The following is a 17,052-nucleotide window of genomic DNA, read 5'->3' as shown; positions in this document are numbered from 1 at the left end:
TTGGTAACTGTACGTGGCTCACCTGTAATCATTCCTAAATATGTAATATGTTCATTCATAAAGATAAAACTGGGTAATAATGGAATGCAAGTATTTAGAACAAGCATTCATAATACTTAAATACATATTTGTAAAAACATTTGGCTTTTTAACTTACCACGAAGTATTTTAGAAGTATATTTAGATTTCCATTTATTTATTTATTGAAGTATTTCTTTTACCAGAATGTTGAAATAAACAGATGAACATGTTATATGACACTAGGCAGAACACTCATCCCTGTAAAATAGTGAGAATTGAAATTTTATTAGTTTTAATTATTTCCTTTTTAAATACAAGTAAACTATTTTAATATCAACATATTATCTTCCACTGTGCTAAGAATGCACTTGGTTACAACTCTTCTTTACTGTTGCTCAAATAGAGAAAATGGATTATCAATAAATATTTAAATTAACCTGCTGTTATTTATTACAGTTTTTGACTGGTCACTTGAATTAAATTGATATTAACTGCAAAAATAGCATTGAAGTCATTGATGCAAACTGCATCGAAACTGTGCTATCATCTTTCTCCTGTGAAGCAACTTTTACCTTAAAAACATGAAATGATTCACAGAAAAAGGACGAATTAATTTTAATAATGAAAATTTGGATCATAAAATGCTGCCATGGCTTGGGTCAGTCACATTTCCACATCAGAACACATTTCCTTAACTTGTTGGCCGAATAAGGGAAGTGTTTAACATTCTTTGTCAATATTTAAATCATCATTTCTACACACATTTTTTTAATTCTATGTAGTGCACATTTATAAGTGAGGGACACAGGAAAAGCATTTTGGGACTTTACATGATTTTTTATTTTATTTTATATTTGCGAATAATGGGACTCGTGGGATTTGTGAAAACAAAAACAAGACTTTACTTCATGCAAATTCATGAATGTTTCAAAATTGCTTTTAAAATGACAAACTGGTTTTAGTAATTTGCAGGGTCGCTGCAAATCAGTAGTTCTATTTAATAATTACTTGATGACTGTGATGTCTGATATTTTTTTATAATGATATAAATAACTAATTACTAAAACAGATTATTAAATAGAATTACTTTGTTATTACTTATTTAACCTGCGATTTTAACTATCACTTACAGTATGTGCCCATAATGGGATTGAAAACTCATGTGAACAGCAACTCGTAAAGCAACTGAAGGTAGCATGGCTCCTTCGGCTTGCCGTTTTTTTCTGAGCCTCCCACTACACGCATGCGCAGTAGTGATTTCCATGCCACATTTCCCCCGCCTGGGCTTCTTCATCAGACCCTGCAGAGTTTAGTGCTTGAATGTAAACAGACAAAAACGTGCTATTTCCACAAATCCTTTTTAATTTCGCTTGAGGATAGATATCGTTGTTTAACGGGTTGGTTTAAAAGGCAGCGATCAGATACACATTTGGAAGGTGAGTGATGTTCTGGAGCTGATCTTGTATTGTTTGAATGAATGTAAAAAACGAAACGGTAAATGCGGTGGTAGAAACGAGTTTCATAGACCCGTTAGAGCTAATTAATGTAAATAAAACGACATATACATGTAATGCTGTATCTTTTTAACAAAATGCGACGTTCGGATAAACATAGTTTGATATATTTCGCGAGTTAGCGTGTTGGGGGCTCATTTCAGGCTTTTTTTTTCTAGGCTGTATCTCAATCGGCTGCTTGTTAATACTGAAGTGCACTACGCTTCATAGTGTAGGAGCTGTTGTTTTACTGTTCTAGTGCGCCTGTAAAGGGAGCATGGAGTTTTTCGGAATTAGGCCCGCATAGGCCTCGTTTAACGTTAGCTTACTGGCTAGCTGAAGAAGACTGATGTTACTACATGACTACATTTACGCATGCAAACCAGTTCTACTTTTATGAACTATAAATAAACTTTTCTTTTGCATAGTTTGACCTTTAATTATATATAGGGTCAATCAACCAACGTTTTATTACTACTTAGATATTGAATATTCAGTATAAACCAATATTTTGATCATGTATGCTGTTGATTCCTATTATTTGTTGATTTAATATTAATGCAGGTGCAATAATCAACATTTAACTTGAGAACAACTGTTACAATGTGAGTAAAGTAAGTGTATTTTAAGACAGCAAGCAGAACTTGTTTGCTTTTCTCCTTCTAGTCACGTTCTGCATTCATTAGATGCATCCACAACCCTTCACTACACCACAAGCTTTACATCTCAAATGTAAACATGGCAGATTCCCTTGCTTTTTTTGTCTGTATTGTATTCTCTTGTCATTTTTTTTTACATTTTCTTTTCATGCAGTTTCCCCACAGTCTTCCTCCCAATCTAGTCATATCCTATTACTTGATTAGAATTTGCCTCTACTGCTGCAGAATTGTACTTTTGACTGAGAAGGGTCACAACCGCCACACGCCCTTTTCGACATGTCTTTTTTTTCTGCACGTGGCGGGTCCATATGGAGATCTGTATCGTGCATGGAGAGTTATGCATCAATCTCTATTATCACCCACCTCATTGTACAGGTGCCATCGATTAGCCAGCCAAGGTTGTAATTGCAGCAGTTATAAGGAAACCCTGTTCAGCCATTCTCCCGCCCCTTACAGACACACAGCTAATCGTGTGTCTGTCTAGGCGCCTGGTCGGCTAATAGAACTTTAGAGCCCGAGACCTCAGCACTAGTGGGCCAGCATGTTTTACCGCTGCACCGCTCTGCTGTACTAGATCCAAAATTCTACCCCATCCACCTTTAATTTAAACACACTGTCTGGACCACCAAGCAAATGAGAATAAAAGGCTTCTCGCCCCCCTATGCAAAATCCCATATGCTCAGGCTCATGATTTGTCCACATCTGATGTCTTTTAAACTGAGCAAGAGGGGAAAATGGTTACTAGAGTATGTTTTTCTCATGTTTTCCAGTCAGGCTGAGGTAGAAGCTACTTTCCACCTGTAGTGCTGCCACTCGCTTACTATGGCAAGTGAAGAGAAGAAACCAGAGCCCGAAGCCACCAAAACACCAACGTGTTCTGCTGCCTCGGCTAGCCAGAGCAAGGTTAGCGGATGTGTTATGTTATGTATCTTCAAGCTACTGAGCAGAGGAGGTTGAATCCTATTCTGAGATCTGAGCACTGCGATTAATGATATTAAGTGTGAAATGCTTTCCAGTGTCTGAAAGTCAAACAGCCTAGCCATTTCAGGGAAGTGTAAGAGGTTCTTGGCTGTCTTATTAAGCAGTGCAGCGGCTAATAACCAGTAATAATGACATGAGTGCTTTACTTTAGCACTGTTTAGCCTAAATTGTTATTCAGTAATACCCAACCGACCCAGCTTCTAGTCATTTGGGAGGATTAAATGATGTAGATGGTGGTGGAGTATTGCACTGCTTACGGCTGCCAAGTTAACCTGACTTGCTAAAACCAGCTTGGACTGGTGCACAGACTCGCAATTTATAAAATTTTGCGTAGGATTTAGTGTCCCAATCTAATTTTAGGGCCAAACCAGTTTGGATTTATTGATTAGAAACTGGTGTTTGCTGAGACATTAACATGTTGGATTGTGAAATCTGACTATTAATTGCAGCCATGTTTAATATTGACATGTAATAGCTGTTTGCTGGTTGGTACCATGGTGGCAGGTTTGCTCATCTGGTGATCTGTTTACTGTTTCTATGTTGTAAACTGATTCAGTCAGCGCCTGTGAAGCCAAACTACACGTTGAAATTCACCTTGGCTGGCCACACGAAGGCGGTCTCATCAGTCAAGTTCAGTCCGAGTGGGGAATGGCTCGCCAGCTCATGTAAGTGTTACATCTGGTTTCTGAGTGAGAGTGTAATGTTGTAATAGTGCAATGTTAAGGTTAGGATTGTCCCTGTTCTGTCCTGTGCTGTTTTGTATCTGGACCCACTGCAGCACTGACAGGGATAAAGCGATTAAGGAAAAATACATTAAATAGTAGTCACTTCTACTTGGGAGTGTGTTTGTTAATTTTGGGGGATGAATAGTTTTGGGTTAAATAGTTGTATGTCACACATGCTCCTCTCACGGTTATCTGTTTAAATAAAGGTGTAATTTTTTGTTTCTTCAAAACTTGTCATTAGATGTAGATAATCCGTAAATGGGAATCACTGTTTTCTGAGTAAAATATCCTATTTGTAAATGTGTCACTTTTTTTAGCTGCTGATAAACTAATCAAAATATGGGGCGCATATGACGGGAAGTTTGAGAAGACGATATCCGGACACAAACTTGTAAGTCCTTTAATATTTTGAGTTTAGCTGATTTGCTAACAGTCAGTACTGCTTTAACCTCATCTCAAACTTTACCTGCAGGGAATTTCAGACGTGGCCTGGTCCTCCGATTCCAACCTCCTTGTTTCGGCATCTGACGACAAAACCCTGAAGATCTGGGACGTCAGTTCTGTAAGTTAAACTGCACAGCGTAAGAGAGATTGTTGAAGAATCACAGTAGCTGTTAGGTAGAGTTTGAACTAAACAGCAGATTCTGGTTGTATTGTTTTCTGTAACTTCTTGCACCACAAGGACCAAATTTTTTTTTGTCTTATCAGGGAAAATGTCTGAAAACCTTAAAGGGCCACAGCAACTACGTCTTCTGCTGTAACTTCAACCCTCAGTCCAACCTCATCGTGTCTGGATCAGTAAGTTCATTTCATTCACATTAGCAGAGGAAGAATCTGTTGATTAGAAAGTAATTTGTTTAAAAATCTGAATTTCAGCCTCTCAAAACTCCTGAATCACACACACACACACACACACACACACACACACACACACACACACACACACACACACACACACACAGAGTCATAGAGGGGCCTATCACAATTATCACATGGTTGCATTATCAGTTATTTATTAGTTTTTATACACAATAGAAATAGTCTACTGTATTTAATTTCTTTCTTATTGTTGGTTAATATGCATAAAATAAGAACTTTATTTTACTGTTTTGTCATTTTATGTACATTTATTTATATTTGGTGATCCTGTGTAACATTTGTAGTATAGTGGAACATCTTTGTGTATATTAGTTATAGGATTTGTTGTTAGAAAGCAATTTGATTTTAACTGCACTTATTAATTTGACTATTTATAATCTGGGAATCAAAACTGGTCTGGACATAAACAATAAATCTGGGATTTCATATGCAACGTATGTACAGTACAAGGTACAACATACATTTGTTTGAGGCGCATCCCCATGGATGTTTTAACGGCCCAGTGATAAAACATACACACGATGCTGTTTTTGTTCCTGATAGTTTGACGAGAGTGTTCGGATATGGGACGTGAAGACCGGCAAGTGTCTGAAGACGTTACCGGCTCACTCGGACCCGGTCTCTGCAGTGAGTATCGCGTTTTTATTTTTGGTACGATCACCTCTGTAGTGTGAACTCGATTTTAATTCTCATTCTGTTTCAGGTCCATTTTAACAGAGATGGGTCCCTGATTGTGTCCAGCAGTTACGATGGACTTTGGTGAGTAGAAAAGAGCCACTAACTGCTGCTGTAAGGCTAAGTGACTGATATTGCACGTCATGTCTTAGACTCCACGTTTAACTATTGCTTATTAATGTGTTGCAGCCGTATTTGGGACACAGCGTCAGGCCAGTGTCTGAAAACACTTATCGGTAAGTCCTTATAAACACCATCCAGCACCATCCAGCCAGTGATGCTCTTTTGACTGAATAGGCACAAATTCCTACAGAGATACTTTAAAGTTTTTTGAAAAGCCTTCTTATAAGAGTGACCATAATAATAGTCGTAAAGATCGCATAGGGGTTTCTAATTTAATACCATTTGTTTTTTAAATGATGGATTCAGCCAGCTTATGATCAAGTGTCCAAACTCTTTTGGCAATATAGTGAATAAATACATGAAAAGAGTCACAAAGTCATGCACTTTTTTCTAAATGTAATTAAAAACAAAGTCACAAAAACAGCCACAAGTCTTAAACACTGCCATTAAATACACATCTCCTACAAAAAGTGTGTGTAAACCTGCGTTTTTCTATCCGCACTCTGGTCGTTTTCAGATGATGACAACCCCCCTGTGTCCTTTGTGAAGTTTTCTCCTAATGGGAAGTACATTCTGGCTGCTACTCTGGATAAGTGAGTAACAATCCTCCTTCTGCTCTGAGCTTCTGATGCACCCACAGCTTTAAGTCTCAATATGTTGCTGCTTGAACTGCATTTTAAAGCAATTGATATTATAATACATAAATATTCTTTTAGTGTAAGTAAAATTGTTATTATTTTTCTTCTGCTAATAGCACTTTGAAACTTTGGGACTACAGTAAAGGCAAGGTAAGGACTCCAAACGTGTGCTTAGATCTTAAAATCATAAGTTATCAAGGTTAAAACTGACCTGCATTTATGTGGCAAAAATTAGATAAAATTGTTTGTTATTGCCGGAATTTATTAGATACCCAGAGAAAATGTGCCAGGCTAGTTGATGGGATTTTTAATCCTGGTAATTTTTTAGTCATATTTAATCACTTTATCCTGGTCAAGTCCAGTTTTACTGGAAAACACTGGGCGCAAGGCGGGAATACCATCACAGTGCTCTTTAGACGCACGGCCAGCTGAGAGCACAGCTAAAATACGGGTTCAATTGGGTGGTGGGCTAGTTAAATTACACTTGATTTAGATTCAGTATTCCTGTCCCTTGCTCATGTATGCTACCAGCACTAAATTACAAAGTCTGTGAAGTAAGATATGTAGCACTATAGGTTAGTCAGACTAACTTGAACCCTAAACACCTTAATTTATTCAGATGGATTAAACGTACTGCTCGGGGTGTGTTCAAATTAAAGTTTAGAACATAGGCACTGTTTAAAAAAAAAAAAATTTCTGATCTTGGTTGTGCTTGGTTAAATTCTTGGAATTAAGACCTGCGTATACGGAGGGCAAGCTGTATAGGCACTCTGTTTCCAACTATAATAACAGTGTTTAGTGTGTATAAAAGCTTTTTCTACCAGCTTCTCATTATTACACATCTGTGTTTTTTTCTTTTCAGTGCTTGAAAACCTACACCAGTCATAAAAATGAAAAGTACTGCATATTCGCAAATTTCTCAGTTACGGGTGGCAAGGTAAGAAGTTAATTTATTAGTTTATTTATTTTTTGTGAGGGTGTAAATATCTGGGCACTTTTGTATTCTCCATCACTTTTTATGCATGCTTCATTTGGAATTGAATGCTAAACTAACAAATTGTGTTTCCCTCTCTTAGTGGATCGTTTCAGGCTCGGAAGACAACATGGTTTACATCTGGAACTTGCAGACCAAGGAAATTGTACAGAAACTGCAGGGTCACACCGGTAAATAACACTGCAACACAGTAATAGGGGCCGAGTCCTAGAACGCTTGTTCCCAGTAGTGAATTGTGACTCTAAAATCCCAACAGCACTGCTACACCTGATCCTCTTATCACAGAATGAGACACTACAATGTCATTACTGTGCGAGTGTCATCATCCGGTCAGTCGGGGGCCCTTTTCATTGATAAATGTGTACAGAGCAACAGATGGGCTACAGTCAATAATTGAATACCCACAGAGCTCATCTGTATAGTAGGTCTAGGCTTAGAAAATAATCAGAATTGGTGTACCTAATAAAGTGCTCAGGTCACACCTCACTAGAGCACAACAGAAACTGTCCCACCTCCTCAGATCTGAAACCTATAATAAACTCATATATCAAACACATGGCAAAACGAATGAAACACACACCAGAATAATAAATTATACAAAGCAGATTCCATTATTGGAGAAAAAATTAATCATCAATAACAAAACTAAAGCAACACATGTAATGGACATACATAAACAGACACAACAGAATAGCGGATAAAAGACAACCTTTCCTGGGCGGACATGGTGTTTAAAACCAAACACTGAACTAACCTCCTCAGATTTGATTTATTTATTTGCTTTTTTATAAACATTATCAGTAAATGATTGTTTTTCCCCTCTTTTCCTAGATGTGGTCATCTCTACGGCCTGCCACCCCACAGAAAACATAATTGCGTCTGCAGCACTAGAAAACGACAAGACCATCAAGCTGTGGAAGAGCGATTGCTAAGCTTCCACACACGCCGGCTTATTTTATTATTGCTAATTGTTCTTTTTTATTTTCATTTTGTACTTATTTCTTTGGGGAGGGAAGAAGGACTTTTATCATGAGAAAAATAAATCCAGGCCATTTAAGCCCTCGATCGTTTGATCGGTGAATAACGGTGGTAGCCGATGTGGAGATTTGTACCCGACACGCCATGCCGTTCTCCATTCTCTTGATATCTCTACTTTACATAAACATGAGCTGTATTTGTTTGTTTCGTTAGTTAACCACCCTGCCCTTCCTAATCCTGTTAAGGTCTGTATATTCTGTACACCTTTAACCCTGGTCTTGTACATCTAGGCAGATCTGAGCCTCCCTGCTGCCTTCTCATTTGTTCTGTTTTGTAGGGTGTTGTAGTGTTGTGTTGATTTTGTACAATATCACGAGCCAGAAGTGAACGTTCATGGTGTATTTACTGGCCAATTCTTACAGATAAATGATTTTCTTGTTTGTTTCGTTGACCAGTGTTTATTGTATATCTGCTCCAAGCCATAAAGTGATTTTTTTTCATACCAGCCATGGAAATAAAGAGTAGCACGTTTGGTGTTCACACATTTTCAAAACATCGTCCATAACGGTTGAATTTACTCTTAATTCCTTTCACCATGACGAGACAAGTTTAGCTTTCAAAATTTACAAATAGAAAGTGAAGTGTTGAGCTACCAGTTTAGCATTGTATAGTCTGACTGAACCAGACATGATCTTCCACATTGACCTCTCACCAGGAGGAAAGGTCCTAATGAAATGTTGGAAAACCCAATCAGTCCTAAAATATGTTACAGAAACAGACCAACTAATTCATCGTGTTCTTTTAGAAGTGTGTTTAATGCAGTTCTGCCATCTTGTGTTCCTTCCTCACAGCACATTGCTTAGCCGGAATGCTAATCCTGGTGCAAATCCATGTTCCATTTATCATCATGATCCACCAGTTCATTTAAAGTCTTAATTCTGGATCCTAAACATGACTGATTGGCAAGCTGTCATTATTACAAGCTTTTATTACAGTGTAGTCTGGCCTGACTGGACAGTTTGAGCTTTAAAATTTACCTTATATAACATTTTTAACACACTAGTCACACCAGCAGGACACCCTGATGTCTTTTTGTGTAGTTTTTAGATTTAACTTCATGTTTTTTGGACAGTGTTGACGAATTCATCAGTATGTAATGATACCATGGGGAATGCACTAGTATAGCATACCAATTTGTGGTTTCCAGTCGCCAATCCTTTAGTTTTAAGCTTAAATTGGTGTTTAATCTGGATACTCACTGAGTTAGTTATGAAATCATGTCTGCTGTTTAACATCATACAAACATCATACTGCGAATTCACAGGTTGTACGCACAATTTCATAAACTACTCAAACGAGTCTAGTGAAAATGAACATACAAATTACACTATGAGGCCAAAAGTATTTGTACACATGACTATTAGCTTGTTGGACAAATGGTATTAAAATGGAGCCTCAACGATTCTGGTGCTTCATACAGTATGTTCACATCCATTTAGCTCATCTTCATCATTTATATGTGATATTCCTGCTCTAGTTGTAATGGCTTGTAAATTGCTTTGTGTTATTATTTTCACACAAATCTGTTCTAATCTACAGCTGCCTTTTGATTAATAATGTCATTTAAATACAAATACAGTACAAAGTTGTGTTTTGTGTGTATTTAAACATGCACAGTTAATGAATACCGTGTTCCTGTGAAAGTTTGATTTCATGTCAGGATTTTCTTTTTATAAATACAGTGGACAAAACTTGGCATCATGGTTATTTGTTCATGCAAATTGGTCAGAAATTTATTCTCACCGTGACGCAGCTACAGTTAGTTTCCTTTATCCTTCAAATATTTCGACTTTATTCTTGAAGTGTTTTGGTTTCACACAACATTTAGATTTTTCTCAAATTATTATGACCTTAATCACAATTTTTAGAATACTTTATTACTAAAGTATTATTTTAATTCTGTATTCCTGAAGTCTTGTCACTTTATTTTCAAAATCTAGACATATTGACTTTGCTCTCGAATTAGTACAACTTTATCAAATCTAACCGTGGCCCTAAAGTGCTGTTGTTGTTATGGATCGAGTTTGGTATATTTAAGCATGTGTGACAGCAGTTTTTAAGCCTGGGTGCAGTTCAAGGTAAAAAGTGTCATTGTCAGAGGGTGGATAAAATAATAAAAATGATCCAATTTAAGGTCTAAAAGTTTCAAAGAGTCCAGATAGTTGGGGCCCAAATTGCATTTAGAGAACTCTTTATTATTTGACTTTCATTGCTATGACTTTTAAAACATCAGCAAAGTACAGTAGTATCAAGTGAAGGTTTGCTGACTGGAATAGCTGCCAAAAAATGATGTGTGAGCTTCCCAAACTGGAATTAAGGTCAGGGCATCAGATTTAGAGTGATATTGCTGTTAAATGAACGTTTTGTTGTTTAATCCTCTACAACTTGTGGCAGTACCTTAACTAAACAACAGAGGTCACTATTGCAGTAGCAATAAGGTAAAACCTATCCGACCTCTTCTCCCTCAGACTTGGTCGACCGTGTCTGTTGAGCACTAAGCCAGGTCGGCATCCTGAGTCAGATTTATACATAAGAACTCTTCAAGGTGGTGGTCTTGTATTTAACGCTGCCGCACCAAACAGGACACCAGTATTAACAGAAGCGTGTGCTTTTCTGCTGTTATCAGCCAGGAGTGAGAGTGATGAAGATTTCAGAACCAAACACGACACAATGTATGTTTTAAAATTTATTTTTCTTTTCTTTCCTCCCATAAAAGAACATCAGTGAACAAAGCACAAATAACAGATGTATTTTCTTTTTCATTTTTCTTACAAACAGACAAAATTAGGCAATGATCCCATCACTTAGTGACAGATGAAAAAGAAACAACAACAAAAAAGGCAAAGTACAGGCGAAAGCTGCAAAAGTAATCCGGCCTCTCCTTCACCCTCCCCGACGTTTATAGAGGCCCAAGTTTGTGCACTCTTTCCAATCTTAAATCAACATTTACACAATGTATACTACAACAACTCACAAAGGGAAAAAGGAAAGGAATATGGACGTAAGCAAAGCTTAAATCACATTTATACAAAAATAGACTTTTTTAGGTTTCCGTGCGCTGAGTACAGAAGTGATTGTGTCACGGTCAAAGCTCAGCCCCGTTAGGTGATTTCATATCCAAAGTCTGAATTTTCAAAATGCACCTAAAAAACCCGTTTTGAGAATTACAACCAGCTAAGCTTTGCAGGCTGCGTCACCTCGCTTCCTTTTTTGGCTTGCAGGCATGATTGTTGCAGTTCTTGAGGTCTCTTAAGGATGATTGTTAATTATGAACAAGTGAAGGAGTTTGCTGGTGCTTCAGCATGTTCTCTTTTTTAAAAAAACACTCGATATTACACAGTGCAATTAGTCCTGGTTTCTAGGTCTTACCAAAGCACTTAGCTCGCTTTGCTAACATTGAAAACATCTAGGGAAAAGATTTGATATACATATACATTCATATTTAAATATCTACACATGTACATATAGACAAAATATAGCTTTAGGTTATATATAAAGCAATTCTGTATGAATCCATGCTGTCGATCTTGAGTTTAGAGGACTTGTGTTTCCTGCACGAGAGTTTCTTTATCGTTAGAAATCTGTTTTCATTATTATTATTATTTGAGAAATCTCCATATGGCTTCAGGATCCCTGTGGTGTGCTACTCCTCTGATTATAACCTGATCAAGCTCCAGAAACAAGTCAAGACATGTTGTGTATCTGACGGTAATGTCCTCGGCTAAGCTAGCCGTAAATATTTAGCTTTACACTGCATTCAAAATGAGCTAATATAAATGCTGCATTTAAATTTAACATGTGAATAAATTGATGTGTTATTAAGTTATTAGCTAATTAAAATACTTAATTATTAATGCCAACCCCTTTGAAATGCTGAATTTTTTTCACTTTTTATTCATGTAAAAGCCAATTGGTAAAAATGAGAACAAATTTTACTGTATAAAGAAGTATGTTTTGTATGCTAAGAACGCTATTTGATGCACGAAAATAAAAAAAATTGGGATTGTTGATGTTTTTTTAGATAAGACTTGACATGACTTTCATTATCACCATATTTACCACATTAGTCTTATATCTTAAGTACAAAAACAAAATCAAATGTTAGACAATCAACATGTCTGGATGTACATTTCATCTCTCCCAGAACTCCAACATTAAGGCGATATCATCTCCACTAGAATTTTTTCCAATTCGCTGTTACAATTCCTCCGTCACGTGCACCACCTTCACTCTGGCCAGGTTCGGGGCGGGCAGCGGGCTAGCAGTGGAGTCTTACAGAGAGTCGTACCACATATGGAGAGACATGCTGTGCCCTGTGTGTTCCTCCACCTCGACCAGACAGCAGGAGTTGCACTTGCAGTGGCAATGAGGATAAAGCCTGACGTCTGACCCTCTGAACCACCTGTCCAAGCTGGTACACTTACTCCTTTATGAAACACAATTCTGATGTCACAATCTTGACCAAGTATGATTGAATTATATACACTCATCAAGAGCTACTTCCTTTTCTTTATAAAACTGCATGAATAATAAATCGTTCACTTATGTTTGTTTAGTTAATCATATTAACTGCTCAATAATTACACATTTGTTGTTATTTATAATCCTAATCCTTTATCTGGCGGAGGGCAAATGTGTAAAAAGTGCTGTTTATATTTCTAAACTCCTTCAAGTATCTGCACATTGTATCTCCTCCACTAGGGGGAAGCCTCGACTCTTTTATCAATGCTTAATCACTGCAGATTTGTATTAGCAACATGAACCGTGTAATTACTGCAAAACTCTCTCCAAACTGTCTGGTATTAGCACCGGGGGATTCACCCAGGTCCTGTACACGATTAAAACAACCAAAAGCATTCTTTAAGACCTGGAGTTGGCTTGTCGTGCTGTACAGTTCTTTAAAAAAAAAGAGAAAAATAGTGACCTCACTGTGGGCAGTCTTTGGAGAAAATGCTAAGATGCATAGTTAAGCAGCAGCATTGGACAAAGTAAAGAACATCAGACCGCACCAAAGCTCAACACTGTCACACTCGACAGACAGAAATGACACTTGGTTTGCCAAGAGAAGTGCAGGTCACGGTGGTGATTGGTCCGCATAGTCCCAACACAAGCACTAGCATCAGCGAACAGCTAAGGATCAGACTAGTGCTGATCTGGAATATGTAGAACATAAGTGCTTAGAAGGAAAGACATTTTGTGAACTGAAAGCAGAACTAGAGGACGAGGAATGGTTAAGAACCACCGACAGACTGAACGTGTAACATTAAAGAGAGGTACTGTTGTAAAACATGAATACTGAGTGCGGCAGTGATGTTGCGATAAGTGATGAGCCATTCTTAAGAGGTTTCGGATTCCGATTTTAAAGTGTACTGCCGTTGCTTTAGTGACAATCTAGAGCAGATCCATCCACAGTGAAAAATCAATGAGAACAGAGACCCAACAATAAAGTTCATTTTCATAAGTGTCTGTTGAAACAGTGGGACGGTATTGCTCATATCAATAACACCCAGGTGTTCGATAATCCAAGCATTGCTGCTAGTCAGTCATTATGAACGATTTCTTTTATAGTGCTGGGCTCTCGGGTCCATCTCCAACACACATCGCAGAAAAAAGGTTTTCCTTTCTATTAGTCACACATTCAAAGTGCCAATTCCATCATCATGCTCTGGGTCTGTTAACGGTACTGTAGTTTATTTGTGCCGAGTTATGTTGTGTTTTCCTCTTTTTCCCGATGACCCACACACAGTTGGTTCAGTACGTCCTGTATCGTTTGCTGCCTTTGGGTCCGGCCACCTCTTTTTCCATTCAAGTCCTATATATATATATATATATATATATATCTTTATACAAGGTACAAAACAGAAGAAGAGGTGTAATTCGAAGATCTGAAAACCTTCCAGTCATCCTGCTCAGATCAGTCTTAATCTTCCAGGCCAACAGGCGGGCGTGATGTCTTTACGTCATTTGGTGGGGTGCCTCCAGCATCTCCATGAGGAAGGTATCGATGGGCGTGTCTCCGATGAGCTTGAAAAAGAACAAGTGCTCGAGACACTTGAGGCCGATGGAACGCAGCGCAGGCAGCCGCAGCAACAGCTTGGCAAACCTGTTGATATACAGAGATGAAAAAAAAATATACACGATTGCACATGGACTGGTTACATAAATAATAAATAATCCATGCATGCAAAATCTAATCAGATTAACAGGTTTACATAACCATAGTAATCTGATAACTGTTTATTTCCCAGTAATGAGACTGGAGTGTGAATACCTTTTGAAACAAGTAACTGTTTGTTTGTTTGTTTATTAGGATTTTAACGTCATGTTTTACACTTTGGTTACATTCATGACAGGAACAGTAGTTACTCATTACACATTCATCAGTTCACAAGGTTATATCGAACACAGTCATGGACAATTTAGTGTCTCCATTTCACCTCACTTGCACGTCTTTGGACTGTGGGAGGAAAGCGGAGCGCCCGGAGTAAACCCACACAGACACGGAAAGAACATGCAAACTCCACACAGAAAGGACCCGGACCGCTCCACCTGGGGATCGAACCCAGGACATTCTTGCTGTGAGACGACAGTGCTACCCACTTAGCCACCGTGCCGCCAACAAGTAACTGATAATTAAAGTAATATAATGAAATAAATAGCAGGGGAATTCCGATACAGTTGCCCAAACAAGGTCCATAAAGACATGATTTGATGAGGTTTGTGTGGAGGGACTCAAGTGGCTGACCCTAACCCCAAATAACATCTTTAGGATGAACAGGCAGTGGTAGCTTAGCAGTTAAGGTAAAGGGCTAGTAATCAGAAGGGTGCTTTTTCAAGCCCCACATCTGCCAGGTTACCACTTTTGGGTCCTTGCTTGCAATGTATGAAAGTGTCTGCTAAATGCCAAAAATGTAAATGTAAATGAATTGCAACATCTATTGCCAGTGAGGCTTTCTGTCCATCATCATTTTTTACAGACACACCTCAAAATCAAATGAAAATAATTCCCAGTAAAACGGAGGTTTTGGAAAAGGATGCTAAACAAGCGTATGGTCAGGTGTCCACATACTTTTTTTTTTGCTTTATATGGTATTCATAACACACACACACAGTCAAAATATTACTTCAAATATCACTCTCTCTTTCTGCTATACTCATTCACGTTTAGCAGATTTTAACATTGTTCCATAAGGGGGCGCTGTTGGCACTGTGTATGCACTGTGTATGCTTTACGTCAATGCCACGGTGTTCTGCTTAAACGATCATATTTCACTTAACAGATTTAATAGAGTTATTTCGGATTTTTAATTGTTATTAGTTTTAATCACAAGCTAGAGATGAAGGTCTCGTCCCAAACCACAATACAGCCGTATATACTAATACACTAATTAGCAAACTGTTCACTATTAGCATGGTTATGATTTTGACCTAGTATTTTGTGAACTACAAACATATAGTTTTATTCCCCCAATTTTCTGGTTAATTCTTTCTATGCATGTTTGCACTGGAGAAAAATGAAGCTTATACCTAAGTCTGATAATATTCTGATTATTAGCGTACACGTAGACTCCGGGATTAGCAGAACACGTTACAATCCAAATGCTTCACTCTGTAACAAATTGTTTTACACACTGAAAAAGCACTTATCACTGGAGGTATTATGTAAAAGACTTCCAGAAACACGCAGCAGAGCAATGCGCTCCATCAATAAACAGCTGAGTCAATATTTATCTAATCTAAGCCCTTAATTAGAGGAAAGTATGTGGGAGAACAGTTGTTCAAGCCCAGGCTCAGACTACAGGATAATAATGTTAAAAACACATGGTCTGCTTTATAAATGTTCCATCTGAGGATTGTTAATCAAAGTTAACAAAAAAAGCTAGAAGTATTTTATTTATTCAAACTGCAGTTAAATTTAACTATCACTGATGTCACAGATTTAGAGGAAACTTGATTAAAAAGAGAACTATTATGAACTAAACACCAGTCAATAAAAACGAGCCAGAAGCAAAACAAAACAGAAAAACAAAAATAGTAAAAGAAGATGGAAATAACAAAACCACCTACACAGAGAGATAGGGTAGAAATTTTAAAACATAGCACATAAATTCTGAACAGGGCTTAAGTAGCCAAAATATCCCACAATAAATGATAAATGATTCAGAAATACCAACAAATGACCAAGCCAAACGATACTTGAGGTAAAAGTAACAAAAATTACTAAGGCTATATGATATATAGGCTGATCTGACAGAAAAACCACACCAAATAATAAACAGTCAAAGTAAAGAAACAGTTGGTCATTGATGGTTTAGTGGTTCAATTCCCGGTCAGGAAACAAGTTGCTTGTTGGGCAGCTGGACTATTGATTAGAAGGTCGCTGACTCAAGCCCTACCACTGCCAGATTTTCATTGTTAGGCCCCTGAGCGAGGCCCTGAATTCTCAATTGCTTGCATAGTGACTTACAATCAGTCACAATTGTAAGTCACTTTATATAAAAGCGTCAGCTATATGAAGTCAATTTTTAAAACAATAAACAACAGTAACAAAAATGACCCACACATATAATAAACAGGGCAAAAGTACACAATAAACACAGTCTAAAAAACAATTGGTCCCTGGTGGTCTAGTGGTTACCATTTGGAATGCTCACCACCACGGCTCTGGTTCGATTAGTCCTGGACTATTAATTAGAAGGTCGCTGGCTCAAGCCCCACCACTGCCGAGTTTTCATTGTTAGACCCGTGAGCGAGGCCCTGAACCCTCAGTTGCTTGCACAGTATTTGATCACAATTGTAAGAAACTTTATATAAAAGTGTCAGCTA

The 17,052-nt window shown here is 37.8% G+C and overlaps 2 protein-coding genes across 12 annotated transcripts in view; one reads left to right on the top strand and one right to left on the bottom strand.

Annotated features, from left to right (window-relative positions):
* The first annotated feature begins 1,305 nt into the window (after window positions 1-1,305).
* Window positions 1,306-9,917, top strand: wdr5 (WD repeat domain 5). 3 transcript variants are annotated; one of them, XM_063012007.1, is made up of 14 exons: window positions 1,306-1,457; window positions 2,944-3,076; window positions 3,711-3,819; window positions 4,197-4,270; window positions 4,352-4,441; window positions 4,588-4,677; window positions 5,302-5,385; window positions 5,462-5,517; window positions 5,623-5,669; window positions 6,074-6,149; window positions 6,311-6,344; window positions 7,057-7,131; window positions 7,271-7,358; window positions 8,020-9,917. In XM_063012007.1, the coding sequence occupies exons 2-14, from the start codon at window positions 2,996-2,998 to the stop codon at window positions 8,118-8,120; spliced, it is 1,005 nt and encodes a 334-aa protein (XP_062868077.1). In that variant the 5' UTR covers window positions 1,306-1,457; window positions 2,944-2,995; the 3' UTR covers window positions 8,121-9,917. The 3 variants fall into 3 exon arrangements, with proteins under 3 accessions (XP_062868077.1, XP_062868079.1, XP_062868078.1); XM_063012009.1 differs by lacking the exon at window positions 1,306-1,457 and adding an exon at window positions 2,188-2,246; XM_063012008.1 differs by lacking the exon at window positions 1,306-1,457 and having other exon boundaries at window positions 2,469-3,076.
* rxraa (retinoid X receptor, alpha a) overlaps window positions 4,383-17,052 on the bottom strand; it is a 99,931-nt gene continuing 87,261 nt past the window's right edge. For 4 of the 9 annotated variants that reach the window (XM_063011998.1, XM_063012002.1, XM_063012000.1 and 1 more), the window contains exon 11: window positions 10,900-12,652. In XM_063011998.1, coding sequence (XP_062868068.1) covers window positions 12,499-12,652 — 154 coding nt within the window. In that variant the 3' untranslated portion in view covers window positions 10,900-12,498. Of the gene's footprint in view, window positions 4,452-4,604; window positions 4,714-10,899; window positions 14,330-17,052 lie in introns of those variants that run through there. The other 5 variants (XM_063011999.1, XM_063012003.1, XM_063012001.1 and 2 more) reach the window with 2 other exon arrangements.

Source organism: Trichomycterus rosablanca, chromosome 16 (assembly GCF_030014385.1).
Source record: "Trichomycterus rosablanca isolate fTriRos1 chromosome 16, fTriRos1.hap1, whole genome shotgun sequence".
Taxonomy (NCBI): domain Eukaryota; kingdom Metazoa; phylum Chordata; class Actinopteri; order Siluriformes; family Trichomycteridae; genus Trichomycterus; species Trichomycterus rosablanca.
Note: the sequence above shows the minus strand (reverse complement) of the source record. Positions and strands in the feature narration are given on the sequence as shown.